The 14,972-nt window shown below is 41.4% G+C and overlaps 1 protein-coding gene across 2 annotated transcripts in view; it reads right to left on the bottom strand.

The window, feature by feature from the left end:
- The window catches only part of efna5b (ephrin-A5b), a 91,203-nt gene extending 76,721 nt beyond the window's left edge, over window positions 1-14,482 (bottom strand). For both annotated transcript variants that reach the window (XM_046034955.1, XM_046034957.1), the window contains exon 1: window positions 13,319-14,482. In XM_046034955.1, the coding sequence (XP_045890911.1) occupies window positions 13,319-13,443 (125 nt within the window). In that variant the 5' untranslated portion in view covers window positions 13,444-14,482. The remainder of the gene's footprint in view (window positions 1-13,318) is intronic.
- Window positions 14,483-14,972: the final 490 nt, after the last annotated feature.

The raw sequence follows: 14,972 nt of genomic DNA, 5'->3' as shown, positions 1-14,972 counted from the left end.
TACACTTTCACTTCGCATTACTTCTGCTATTCTAACTTTTCCACTTCTGAGCACTATCAATTATGCACTAGAATAACAGTGGGGCCAGGCTTGGCAGCAGGACATAAAGGCCGATTATGAGTGTGAATAATTCAGCCATCTTCGTGCCATGTTCCTCTTACCAGTGATACAGGCAGGATGGCTTTGCTGCTAATGTACATGCCCGACGCAATCTGACCTGGCCTTAATGTAAGGACAGCTCTCTATATCCCAGAGAAAGGAGAGGATGGAGAGCTGGAGAGGACATAAATAAAGTGTGGCTGCACTGCATTATTAAAGCAGCTTTGAATCTGACGTTGCTCACAGATTGACAAGTCTGACACTGTCACGGACCTGGCGACTGACACCTGTCAATCTGTTAACAAGACTCTGGGAATCCAGAGCCAATCTTCAAAAAAGTGCATCAATGTATTTATGTTGTTCATCTATTTAAACAACTTATGAGGAGTACAAATAAGTTACAAACAAAACAAAATGTGATTTTTTATTTTTTTTATCCTGAGAGCAGACAAGAAAACAAACTCCCATAGAGGAAATGTGTCCAGTGGTGCCAGCCGTCATGAATGTTTTTGGTTAAGGTCATATGAACCAGACTAGCAGACAACCTTCCATCACCTTCATGTTCAAAATATGTCTACCTTGACTTCATTTTTCATGAATTGCGTGCTAAGGTTTGCAAGTACTACTCTTCTTAGAGATCACAAACAGTAATGAATATTTCATCACTCCACCCAAAGCCAAGCACGCACTCTAATCCAATACAAGAAATATGATGCATCTCTTTTCCCACAGGCTAATAATCTACTTTAACTCTGTACCTCATACAAAATAATACCACAAAAACATCTGCAAATTGTCAGGCTTTTCCATAAAAGGTATAATGAACAGAAGGCAAGTTTGCATTTCCTATAGCGAAGTGAAATTTAAAATTTTTAAACAGGTGAAGTTTCAAAGCCAATAAATTTGACTAGGGAAAGATATATATTAATGAATATCTATTTGAAGAAAAAATGTACTTGAAATCAGAGAGTAAAAGGAATATATCTGAATAATATCTGACAAGGAATACATGGGGTGAAAAAAAACAATGGTATGGTAAAAATTTAATAAATAAATAAAATTCATTAGAGGGCTTTTGTATTGGATTGGATTTTACTGTATGATGGTATTTTGTCAACAGCTACGTATAATTATTTTTAAGTAAAAGCAAAACCAAAAAATATCAAATACTAACACAATTTAGCAAATTTCTCTATACATAAATTATAAAATAGCAGCTACTAGTTTTTTGTAATACAATGGTAATTTTTAGTTGTTAAATGTTAAATATATATATTTTTTTTAATTGTAAATTGTAAAGTTAGTTTTCTTATACGTGTTAACGATTTCATTTTTGATTTCACAGTTGTGTTGCTCGGAGGAACCACAAATTATGAAAGTAAATTTTGCGCAAAATGTTAAAAATGTCAAAAGGCAAATGACCTCAAAACTGCCAGGCCAAACACCATGTCGTTTCTGAAAAGAAGCCCCGTCACTCCATCTTATTTGTGCTTCCGCCATGCACGCTCTAATCCTGGCTGGAATGTCTCCGGTCGTGGAGTCCTGCGGCCCTGAGGAACAGAACAGCAGGTGAAACTGAACTCTCTGAGGACTTGTCCCGCCTCACAGCTACGCCAGTAGTTCTAATGTAGATGTTACCAACTATTATGTTATATTTTGTCTGAAGCAGGAATGTTTTTCATAGGATGAAAAAAAAATTAAACAATTAAAAAAATTACAAAAACATTAACTTTTCCAATGTCATTTTTAAGCAAACAGGTATTCTTTAATGTCTGACTTCATTGTTCCTGTCAAAACTCATTGTGAATTATGGGCAGATTATTACTAATTATAGATTATTTAGTTTGCCTATGAAGGTTATCCTTGCTGAGTAGCTTTAATCACTGTTGATTAATTAATGCTACTTTTTAATTTCTCAAATTCGAAACAATTCAAATCAATAACTGATTCAAAGCCATATTTACGGCTTTGTGTATGCCTGGTGCCACATTTCTCTTGGTTTGGTCGCCATGTTTCATCACACACACTCACACACGCACTGTGTAGCTCTGTCTCTCTGTCTTGGGGTTGAGAGCTTAAGTAGAAATGGGGAGGGGGTTAGGGTGGTGCATGTTTTTAAAAAAAGATTAAAAGAAAAGAAAACAGGGGGAAAGAGAAAGAGAGTGTAGGAGACTGACAGTTAAGTGCTGCAGCCACAACATTAAGCCTAATGCTGACAGTGGGCTTGCTGGGTCACCTCAGCAGAACTTCTACAGCCAAGGACAAGGACAGTTCAGTTAAAGATCTGGTGTTTCCAAAGACCAGAGAGGAGAGGAAGGGAGGACGGGAAAGAGAAAGAGGACAAAGGAGGAAGTTTGTGGAAAAGACCTGATGTTCAAATTCACGGATGCACCAACTTCTCAACCGCCTAACAAGTCTATCAAACCATTTCACCATCACCAGCATCACCAGCATTTATGAAGCAAGGTAATGATTGTCTCTTCAATAAATCTAGTTAGGCGATGTTTTGGTTTTCAAAGCTCAACAGTGTGATTAAGGACCTTAAAAACCTTTGTATGCATGACTATGCTGAGAAAAGAAACACACACACACACTCCTTAGGATGTAACCATAGGCAGCGCTCATCACCTCTGTTTATCCGTAGGGCTTAGGCCACTTTGGGGACTCCCCTTAAGTCTCACTTATCTCATTAGACCCTTAAAACTGATTAATATGAATGCCAGCAGAGGCCAGCTCAAGGCATTCTTAAGAAAGGAGGGAAGGAGGAAAAGAGAAGAGAAAGATGGAGGGGGGTTAGAGGAAGGGGTTTTTTGTGTCTCTGGACAATGAGCTGATGGCTTTTTAAGCCTCTCAGTGGCTCTGGGTTAATACCCAGGACTGCAGTCATGGGATAGGCTGCGGTTCAAAGGCTGTTGCACTCTAAGGCTCGCTGCTCGCTGATTTAGAGGCAGAAAATAAACAAGCAGAATAAATACCACATCTACTGCAACTTGAACCTCACTAAAGAAATAATGAACTGTCCTTCCAAACCAGAGTGTGTGTGTGTGTGTGTGTGTGTGTGTGTGTGTGTGTGTGTGTGTGTGTGTGTGTGTGTGTGTGTGTGTGTGTGTGTGTGTGTGTGTGTGTGTTTTAGGGTGTCATATTTGGTTATGTGGGATAATGTTTGGAGTAAGCCAGACCAGTCAAAGCCAGGCTCAGATGAGAGGCGAGGGTGAAGATGGGATTTATCACACATTCCGGGGATCAATCGCTTTCCCTTCAAGGGAAAAAAAAAAACACACTCAGTACAGTTTTGCACAGGAATACCAACCACCACACGCAAACAAAGACTGAAATGCACATGCACGCATACACACAATGCAACTTCACAAAATGGGAAAACTATCAAGCAGCTCTCAGAGGAGCAGGCTCAGAGAATTGGGTCAGGAATAGTGCTGTGCTCTGCTGTAGTAAAGGGTGTGTGTTTCTGCTGCTTCATTAAAGCAGGCCGCGATACAGAGGTCAGTTCAGGATAACCACGCACGCACGCACGCACCCACACTCACGCATGCGCACAAACAACTACACTCGTGTGTGCGTATGAGATGCCAGCAAACACACAGAAATGGATAACCCACAAACACAAAACACTCGCTCATCTTAACATCAAACCCACATTCAACTGAAGACATCAGATTCAGTTCTGTGTTATACATTTTTAAACATGATTTGTTATCTGTTTGATTCCAGGCTCTTCTTAGAGCTCAGATCAGACAAGCATCTGTTGTCTAATAAAAGTCTTGGAGCCAGGGGAGTAGATGTATAACAGAGCGCTTCGTGCCAAAGTAGTTGCTGAAGTTCAGTTTAGCTGATTTCAAATTTTGACGTGAGACTTTATTTTTAATTTACAGTGTGATAGATCCCAAGATCTTAATTTTGCATTTCAATTTTGGTTAAAATCCCACTTAGCCTTATTAGACCCCAAAATTCCAACGGATACACTCCTTTAAAATGGATGCAGCTACAGAGACGAGCTGAGTCGAAGACGAATTGGTTTGTTACAAAATGAGATATCCACCATTTGAATTACAATCATGCATAATTATCCACATTATTCATCAGAATGAAAGGAACACATCATTTTATGACCTTCGCTTCCAAAGTAGATCTACTACTGAGGACAGAAACAGCTCATTCTTATTGTACCAATTTGTCTCCACAGCAGATATATAGCATTTTGGAATGAAACCCTCCATTAAGCCGCAACATTACACACACCCTGGTATTCTGACTGTGATACATGCATGCCATTGGAAAACACACTTTCAAGGACACAGTGTGCAGTGTGTCACAGTAGTTAAGACCAAGATGCAACTTAGTACCGCAGCACCAACCCCCAAGTAAACACAGCCCTGTGTGTGGGACTCTTCAGTGTCAGGGGAAACAAAGCAGGGGTCTAAACCTGAGCGGGCTTAATCCCGTCTCTGTAGAAAATAACCTCAGTGTCACGAAACCCAGACCGCAAATACGACACCTCCTCAGGGTGAAGACCCAGAGTCTGTCCCCTGGAGAACCACCACCAACCAAATAACCATGGTCACCACCGGGGAGACAGACAGAGAGCCAGCGAGCCCCATGCATCTTTAAATCCTTGGCAAGGACAGGCACGGAGGGGAGGGGGCTGATGAGCTGGATGGTGCGGAGGGAGGCAGATGAGAGAGGATGGATAAGGCGAGTTGGAAATGAGGGAAACTGCCACCTCTTCTTTTCCACACACTGTGTCTCCCCTGGCTGCTACATGCCTCTCCCCTCGTGTCTGGCACTCACATTATAGTCCTCCTCTCCTCCCTTTTTCTGTCCGAAAGCGTACTACATCTTCAGCTGTGCACTCTCCCTTTCCCCTCGCCATTCACTCCATTCTCCCTCACTCCTCTCCTTTGCCCTCCCTCTTTTTTCTCCCTCCGTTTAAAGCGCATGCATTACTCTCAGCCCTGGCTATGTAGAGTGGACAGAGAGAGGAGAACAATGGCTGTCTTTCAGTCTCACAACCCAGCATTGGGTGGGGTGGAGGGCATTGGCTGCTAGTATTTTTCTCTACTGTCAATTCAAACAGGCTAATGCAGCTAGCTTATTATTGGCACATCCCGCCACAACGGTAGCCTGAACAAAGTGAAAGCAACATTGTTTGATTTTTTGTTTATTTATATTTATGTCAGTGGAAAATTGACGCAGCTGTGAGAACTTTCCAAAGAGGTGTTCATATTAAAAACAAGGCCTTAGTCCTTTCACCCGACACACTTCACCTTTCCATGACTGTGCCAACGCAAACAAAGAAACACCACACAAAAACACGAGAAGCTGTGTAAGACATTGAAGGACACTCACTACTCACAGGTGAGAAGGTGATAAGACCATATCTGGCTAAAAGCAGCACTTTATGGTTTCTATAGTTTCTATTTGGGGATATAAACGTTTATAAATAAACCAAGTAGATCTGAATTCCAAAGGGAAAGCATTGTACAGTTCCTCTGTATGTTTCTCAGTCTGCCTATAAAGATGAATTACCTCATGAGTCATTTACAACTGGCTACAACCCGTCAATTAGGTCTTTATTCACAAGCTGGAGATGTGTTCTCTTCTGGGATCTATTCTCCACACTGCCTCCCAGCTAGAAAAACATCCATTCACTCCCCCGTAGCCCCCCAAGTTAAATAAGGAAAACGGCAGTCTAAGGTCCGAAGCCAGCCTACCATGAAAGGAATTATCTGTGGAAAATGTGTCTGGCAAAAACCGAACAGTCTCAATCGTTTCCGTCACATTTTCCAGCTGAATAGTGAACGGTGACAGAAAGAGAAACATTTTTTTGGAAACCATCAGTCGTTTTGGCCTTTACATGCTGGTGTGGTTCCCGTAAATACAATGTGAGTTGACAGTAAATGAGTTTAACGAGGTCAAATCAACCAAAGCAGAAAGCTGGTTTGAATCAAGCAAACGTATGTATAGCTTGCACCCTAACTGTACACTTCAAATGCTTTAGGCTGAGAGCAGAGGGCACAAGAGGCTGTCAGACCTCTCTCAGTAGCGCCCCTTTCTGGTCAGGGGTGATAGATCAACCAAGCGTTACTACAGTAACAGCTGCTTCTAAGCCTCCATCTTACAGAGGAGAGCAGAGGAGCTGAAGAAGGATATGGTAGCGCCATTTTCAGAGACAAACGAGGACTTCTACTACACAATAATAACATTCCAGGAGTGACGTTTTGGACCTGCAGCAGTTCAATATTCCTGTGAATCACTACTTTTTGGGGTCTTAAAATTTTCTGAGATGGGAGCGGAATTATACCGACAGCATAATAGTTTTATCTTTTTTGTCTACTATGTTCATATTAACGACAAATCTGCTCATGGTAAAAAATACACCTGTAGACTGCCAGATTTGTTTCCACAGCTGCTCTGGGGTGGCACAAAGTAACTTAATAAAGAAACAGTTGGGGAGGAAAAACTTTCCGTAACTTTGAAATTTTGACTGAAACTGACACAGTGAGACCAGGGATAAAGAAAAATGAGCACCTGAATAAACAAACACATGCATATAGTGTAAAGGCAACCAACAAGCAAAAGAGGGAAACATTCTTTTTAATGCAAGTCTCACATTGAGCTTTGCACATGTGGGTGTTGCATAAGCTGGTTAATACTTTATTGTTTCCAAGTAGAGCTATACGGAGCGTTCCCCTGAAAGCCAGGGGTTGAATGAGAGCTAAAAGACAGATCGCTCAGCTGATAGCAGTGTTTCAGCACTCTGTCTGACCTTGGAGTGATTACTCTGAAAACAAAAACCTGGACATTAAAATCTGGTTCCCCAGGCAAGGGAGGGGAAAATGTACAACTGAACTGAAGCTGCCATCCAGTATCGTCCATTTCTGTCATATTAATAAGAGATCCCGTCCGCTTTTTGGTGAATAACCTAACATTTGAATTGACGGTGGTATTTTTTAAGGCTCTTAGTACCAACTGAACACTGTCAACACTTGTCAGGCTCAGTAATATTTATGTAATCATTAGCAAACACAGTTTTTTTTAATGTTGTGTTCGGGTAAACAAATCACCAGAATTAAGGTCAAAAAACATATCTGATTGTTCAAAAGTTAGGCAAGGCATATTTTAAAAAAACATAACATTTCAATCTATTTATTCACTAAAACTAACTAAAACACCCACCACTTTTTAAGAACAAATTTATTATTTTTACATAAAACATTTTAAATTTTTATTATTTTTACATAAAAAATTTTACAAATTATATAGTTGTGTGTGTATATATATATATATAAAGAATGTTGGAAATGTTTTTTTTCTATCCAGTAGTAGGCTGCTTTTACTTCAGTAGGATTAGCATATCCAAGACTACAGCCTGACCACCAGGCACCCCCGGCAACAGGGCTGCTTCTGTCCGCCGCATAGCAAGTCCACAAGGGTCACGGCCAAGAGTCCTCCCCCTCTTCCACTGCGCGCTGAAGAACAGCTGCTCTGCCAAGCACATTGACTAAGCATTGACTACTGCCTGCTGGGCTCATTTTCTAGTTAATAGGAAAAAAAAAATCTAATTCAAATGGAAAGTGCATTTACAGGTCTGGTGAGAAAACACAGAGTCACAGCCATTTAAAACTAATAGAAGTATTACATCGCAACAACAGCATCGCTGCAGTTTGCTGGTTCTTCGTCAGGACCTGTGTTTATTTTTCAACATCCTCTGGCTCGCTCCCTTTGTGTCCACTCGTTGTCCCTGCAGCTCGGTTGGTGTTTGTGCTTGCCAGTGCCACAAGCATAAAAGAATGACAGAGCAAGGAGTCATTAATGAGAACTAATCAGCCGTCAGACAGAGAGACAGAGTGAGAGAACTAGAGCCAGAGCAGAGTGAATCGGTATAAAAATTATAAGGGGACAGGAGAGACTAGCGTGGGGTCAAATACTACCCACTTGAGCAATATAAACTTTTAAAAATGAGAGATTTTCAGAATCTTTATAATGAATAAAAGTCATTATTATGATGTATAATTTTCACATCTGTGAGACACATGGCTGTATGGAATGACTCATCACCTCGCCTTTGTTAGCGTACAGTCAGCATTAGCACACAAACATACATACAAGTACAGATTGACAAGACAATTATTCATGTCCCCACTGGTCTGTGACAGGTAAGGAGAAGTCCAAGGGAGAAAATGTCATTATTCTGGTATCTATGAGTCTGAAGGCGAGTAACCAATCCCTATATGACCTTATGGCTCATTCTGTACTTTGCATGCAGACACACACACACACGCTCAAACACAAAAACATGCACAGAGAAAGACGAGCCAGACGTGAGTGCAACAAAAGAAAGTTGTCTTTGACACCAGCGACACAACTGCTGCATGTAGGCCTCCAGTTACAGTACATTGTAAGAATAAAAATGTAAAAACTACAACACAAGGCAGCACGTTAGAGAAATGCTTTCCAGGCTGTTTGTTGAGCTACAAATTATGTAGCAAAATACAAATCACCTTGAGCAATTTGCATGACCACAACCGCATCAAACTGTTTATGTTAATATCACCCTCCACTTCAAGGAGAGTTCTAGTTACTAGTTTGTCATTCACAGACCAACTTTCTGCTTCGTTATTCCTCGCCGTATGTGTGTGACCGCTCCCTGAGCTCCTCACAGAGTGTAACTGACCTCTGCGCGTCTTTCTCCACCATCAACCGTGGAGGGACTCCCGAAATATCTAATTGTATTCATTCATTTTCTGTGCCCCGCAAGGAAAGAGAGAGAGAGAGAGGGAGGAAGGGAGAGGAAGTGAGAGAGAGAGAGAAAGAGACAGGGAGAGGCAGAGTGCTGAGAGGCAACGTGGGAGAAAGGCGAGGAGGGATATGGGGATGAAGAAAGGGCAGAGGGGGAGAAAGAAAGGGAAGGGCCGTCTCATCGGTATAACAGCTGAGACATCATTAAAGCCACTGTCTGTCCAATCCCCTCATTAGAATAAATACTCACAAGCAAAGACAGTCAGCGAAATAGCCGAGGGTCGAATCCATAGAGAGAATCGTCCCTGTATTTTAAGTTATTTCAAGCTGAAGGAACTCTTAGGATAAAACTTCAAGACACTTCTCTAAACTGTCCCACCAAAATAACTTTTTGATAGGAAAACCGCTGAACGTGAAAATTAAGGTACCAAGAGAAGAACTCTAAGAAAATCTAAACCACAAACAAGGAACTAAAAGAGAAAGTGTGGATGTGTTAAAGAAAAAGATGGAGATAGGTAAACAAAGGAGAAGCAAACAGAGAAGAAGTAGAACTAGTTAGAAAAAGAATACAGTTAGCAAGTTTGCGGTCTCATGCTGGAGTTGTGATACACAACAGTGAACTGAAGCCAACAGAACAGCATGGAAATCCCCTCAGCCCCTACCCTAGTCACCAATAAGACAAACACCCAGCACAAACGGCCATGGCACCGCTAACACAAATTACAATTATGACTAAACTAATATAAAATTCCACACCAGTCCACCAATTGCTTGCTGCTCGAAAGCCAAATATAGGAAATTCTGAACTGCAAAAACATTTTTGCCAAAAAAAGGTTCTATTTAAACACAAAAACACACAAATGTCCTTATCTGAAAATCCCCATTCAAAGCCACAAAAAAGTCTATGCTGTAAAAGTTTCTACATCAATGTGTTTTGGCTACTAGTGACTTAAATAGCATACGTGACTCCTTTCTATCCCTTTTACTTGTTTTTGTCTACATCATGACACATTCTTAAGTCATATTGCAATATATACCACGTGTAATGAGACAATTAAATATATTTTCCTTTCTTCCGGTCACTTTTTAAATACTACATGAATTGTAGTTAGACATCTCGCAAAAAAAAAAAAAGTAAAACAGTTTTTAGTTGGCATTTCCACGTGCAGATTTTTCAGCCCATTTCAGGTCGTTAAGTAAGTAAGCAGAGTGTTAACATATTGCACATACTTATATGAAACATCCGACTTGAGCACAATTAATTAAAATTTTGTGACAAAACCAAACTCAAACTATAGCTTTAGAGTGATGGATTATCTTGCTAGGGCAATTTTCAAGTCTGTGGAAGCTGCATTTTCCATTAGGTACAAAAATGAATGGCAATAAATGGCTTTTTCTGGAGGTAGTAAAACAAGCCCTGAATGACTGTGTTCAGACACAAACAAGAAAGAATGTAAAGAGATAGAGTGAAACTAGAAGAAGATAAAAAAAACACTGAAATGATCCTTTAAGTTACCTGCTAACGTTATGTATGACAAATTACATTATTAGTTTTAATTTATTGCTATCATGAAGTAACATCGGCTCAAATGTGGCAGCTTGTGCGCATGGAGCTTTCACACAGTAAATTCTTGGAGCAGCCGTACTTTCGGTGTGACTGTGAAGCCTCAGAACAAAGGAAGACGCAGGCAAGTTACGTTACAGTGCCACACCAGCGCTCTACAGTAATGCATGAAGAAAGGGACTCAATATTTATTAACTGAGTCATCAATAAGACAAGTTTGCTATCTCTCCCTCTCCTCCTGTTATGTTACCTTTCTGGCTTCCTGCCTCAGCCCTGCAGGGAGAGTCAAACAAACTCTATTTAGAGTAAGTAGAACGGAGTGACTGGTGTTAGCAGCATTACAGCCTCTGTGAAAACCTGTTTCCTTTCCTCCGGCAAGTCAGAGCTTTAGAAACGCATGAGGCTCAGGAAGCTATCTACTTCTCAGATTTTTACTTGGGACTCAAAAGAGAGTAAAAGGCACAGCATGCATGCAGCCAAGTGGATCACAAAGTTCTTGTTTTCTCCCCTCTATCTTTCAGCGTTAGTGTGTCAGATGTGAGATTAACAGTAGATTTACTTTCCTTTCCTAATTCCCCTTCACCTGAGAAACTGAGAAATCTTGTCAGCACATCTGGAAGATATCAAGTTAACTGAGCGGCCAGTCAAGTCAAAACTTTTTTTGATGGAAAAAAAAAAAAAAAAAAAAAAAAAAACGTACTGTCTAATGAAAGTATGTCTATCAACAGCAGAAATCAAGATTCAACTCAAAATTGTGTTTGCCTCTGTTGAAGAAAGCGGCCCATAAATAAACAGTCAGAGTAAAGACCTAGACCGCAACAGTCATGGTCTATGGTATATCAGGCCGAGAATCTACGCACCCTGCTAGACAGGCCCAGACTTCAGGAGAGGGCTTATAGTCAGCCCTCCGTTTGTACCCCTGACCACTAATTGTTTCAAGCAATAAATCATGTTTTCCAAAACTTCAAACTGAATATAAATAGTTGTGTAACATATTCAGCATATGCTATTAATGGCTTTGTGCGCACTTGGAGGGTAAGCTGAGGATTTTATTCAACAAATACTAAGTGCCGTTGGCAGTTGAGTGAAAGATCTCTGTAAACTCCACCACCAGTGTTTAGACTTAATAAGCCCGGAACAAGCTTGTACAGTCCAACTCCGTAAGGGACTTTTAGTGGGAAACGCTGTCTCGACAAACATGTACATTGAACGCTGATGTTGACTCGAGGCTGTCTGAGCAGAGAGGGGTTTTGACTCCAGGTTTCTGGAGAAACTTTTATTTTAACTTCACTGACTTTGCTCTCATGTGGCCCATCTGAATTCACAGCACATAAAATCCTCATTTCACTTCTAACAGTGTTGAACACACAATTGTTCTTTAAATGAAAAGTGAAACGCACACGTTTTATACCTGAAACACTTGACAATATTTAAATTAACTGTTTGAATGTGTTTATTTTGAGACATTAGGCCAGGACATGACTTGTGCCTCTGAACTTATGAAAGAGCAGCCATTCCTGCTCAGTAATATGCAAAAGAATATCAGAAACAAAATGTGAAGAATATTGTCCATTTTAGATACAGTCAAAGTTTTCAAAAGTTTTGAATAGGAAAGTTGATGGCTTCCATACCGTACAGCCATCACTATACACTTAGTGGAATAAAAACCCTTTCACAATTTTATATAATCAAGTTATAGTGGGTTTTATGTTCCAGAATATATTTGTATTGTTTAGATTTTAATTTTTAGCAAGTAAATCTATTTGTTCTCTAAAAGCTTTAAAAACGTCCAGACCAAATTTCATTGGATTTTTTTACATTATAGTAGTGTGCTTTTTTCAAATGTCAACATTATAATGCTGCACAAGAAAAACTGAATCAAAATGAATAAAAAATATTTTGCTCAACTGATTCAATTACTATTTTAAATATTAATAATTTACAAAAGGGAGCTCTAAAGAGCCATGAACACACTCTGATGTGTGTCTTTGTTACTCAAATTACTCAAATTAGTTTGTCATTTTATTTGTCTGCCATGGTGCCTTTATAATATTCACAAAGCACTGCTTTTAGGTTTGCTGAGAACACTGTAAGCCCATAAATTGAATTATAGTAACTGTACTGAATTTCGTGAAGGAGCTGTTTATTATTGACTGACACTTTACGCTCTCACTGCAGACATTTATTATCGCTAGTTAGTGATGAAGCCACTCAGTAAATTCCCTAAACACAGAACAGAGGCACCTACAAAAGCTGTCCTTCTCACTACACAGTTTAAGTCTGTGCGTACGTCAGAAAGTTAAGTTTTCAAGGCAAGGCAATTAACTTATTCTGGAGTGAGTAAATGAATGGTCACGTTTAATGGACTTGGATCTGTGCTGATTATTTGGTATTTAACCTAGTTGAGACTGGTCAGACACTGGTGTGGATGTGTCCAGTGGGGTCGTGCAAATACCCCGCCTGAGTCCGCCGGACAGAGAAACAACACAAGATAATACTCCAGGTTATTTAGCCTTTCACAGCTCTGACCCTGGGGGTTCAAGCTGAATTATTCACGATGAAACGATTAATCTGGGCAATATTGACAGCGGGTAAAGCGATGTAACACCAGGGAACGAATGCTATGTCCAGGCCTTATTACGCACGGTTTTAATCTGGTTCCCTCTGAGGACGCGCTGTTAATGAGCAGCCACGTATTACAAATAAGATACAGTAGGTTTTTACGCTCCTATGCTCGGCTATAGTCTTGTACCTACAGTTACTGGCATAATGCCCTCACTGCGGAAGAAACACCGATGTGGACCAGCAAACCTGTAAGCCCCGCGGTTCATGCAGATGCGAGGAGACGGAACATCGCCGACTCTTAGCGGTAAACCTGCCCGGTGTGGGGCCACTTACTTGGCGTTGGTTCGGTTCCAGAAGACGGCGTAGCGGTCGGCCACCACTTTGGAACTGGGCTCCTGGCTAAATACACACATCAACAGCACCAGGCAGATGAAGATGACCATTTCCATTTGCAGCATCACTACAGCAAAACTTCGGCACGTATTCCTCTTCAGTGTTGGTCAGTCAGTTAGTCGAGTTGTACGGGCGCTTCAACCGGGACAGGTGATGAGGCTCATTCACATGTGGCCGTGTGTTACTGGCGCGGCTTGTGAATGCTGAACAAATACAAATGAGCACAACATAGAAACCTGGAATAGCGAGGATGTCACCATTCAAGGGGACACTTGAGATGACACTTGTTCAGGTTGATGGAAATGGAAAGTTACAAAACCAACGCGTCACTGTTTTCTCTCTGATGCAGGTCGAGGGTCCCGATGAATCATGGGCTTTATTTTATGCGGGATGTCAGCTCTGACAAATGCGTGGTGGGGCTGACAAAATATTTCTCCCACCAATGCACACACACAGTGAGAGCAACGTACGCAAATGCGCAGCACAACAGGCAGTGTCTTCAGTGGTGTGATAATGTTCCACTTATGCAGGGAGCTACTGGATGTAGCCGGTGTCGAGGCAAAAATAACAACTGCTGAACTCTTCTTCTTACTCCAAACCCAAAGCGCGGGGGATTAGTCAGTCCAAGAGGTGATGGAGAAAAGAGAGAGAGAGGCTCAATGTGTCCAATGACGGCGTGTGGCGCACGTCAGATGTCCATGTTCTCCAGGCAACTTTTTAAAGCCATACAGTCAGTCAGCGGCAGATGGATGGTAATGCTAGACTCGGTGTTTCGTGTCCAGCATAAAAAAGACTGTTATCCTTTCAGGGCGATGTACCGGAGGTGTCACGGCCGAGGTGGGGAGGAGTCCTTCTCGGTGTCGGAGAGAGGACGGACAGCGTTGCGTTTTCTCATGCGCTTCTCTCTGTGGAGACGCTTGTTTATGTCCGCATCCCAAAGTGTCCTCTTCATATATAAGCCATCGCGCGACGTGCAGCAATGAAAAAAATCGCGCACTCTTCCATGTGCGTGCTGTGTAGTCTTCCTCTTTTTCGTGTGCTTGGGCTAAAAACGCCGGGACACGCAGGAAGGTGAGAGCAAAGGCAGGCAGCTCCAGACGCCGACTGAGAGAGTGGGTTTGGTTACGGCGGAGCGGGGGATAGTCCCATTGGTTTGAAATTATTTGAATGGGCGTCACTCGAACAAAGCCAAGCCCCTCCCACCCTAAAACCGAACTAATTCAATTACCGAGCGGTAGAGCTGGAAGGGGACGGGGGAAAGAGGTGCACAGGACAGGGACCGCTCTTACATACGCTGTCAAGTGCGCACGGTGCTATTTAATTACATGCAAACGGACACGGCGGAGCAAAGACCATGGACTCCAGTTACTCTCTCAGTTCAAATGTACTTTTTTTGTAATAACAGGGAAGTCTAATATTGACTGGACATTAACATAGCCTAATTTAAAAAAAAATCTAAATTATAGTTCCAAAGATAGCCTAATAAATACTGTAGGCTAATAAAGAAATAAGGAACATGTTAAAATTAGACTGTTCCACCGATTCACAAACCTCTTTGTGATGGTATAAAGCTGAGAGATGATGGCCATGCGGG

Source organism: Micropterus dolomieu, linkage group LG21 (genome assembly GCF_021292245.1).
Source record: "Micropterus dolomieu isolate WLL.071019.BEF.003 ecotype Adirondacks linkage group LG21, ASM2129224v1, whole genome shotgun sequence".
NCBI classification, from domain to species: Eukaryota; Metazoa; Chordata; class Actinopteri; order Centrarchiformes; family Centrarchidae; genus Micropterus; species Micropterus dolomieu.
The sequence above is the reverse complement of the archived record's forward strand: the minus strand, read 5'-3'. Positions and strand labels throughout refer to the sequence as shown.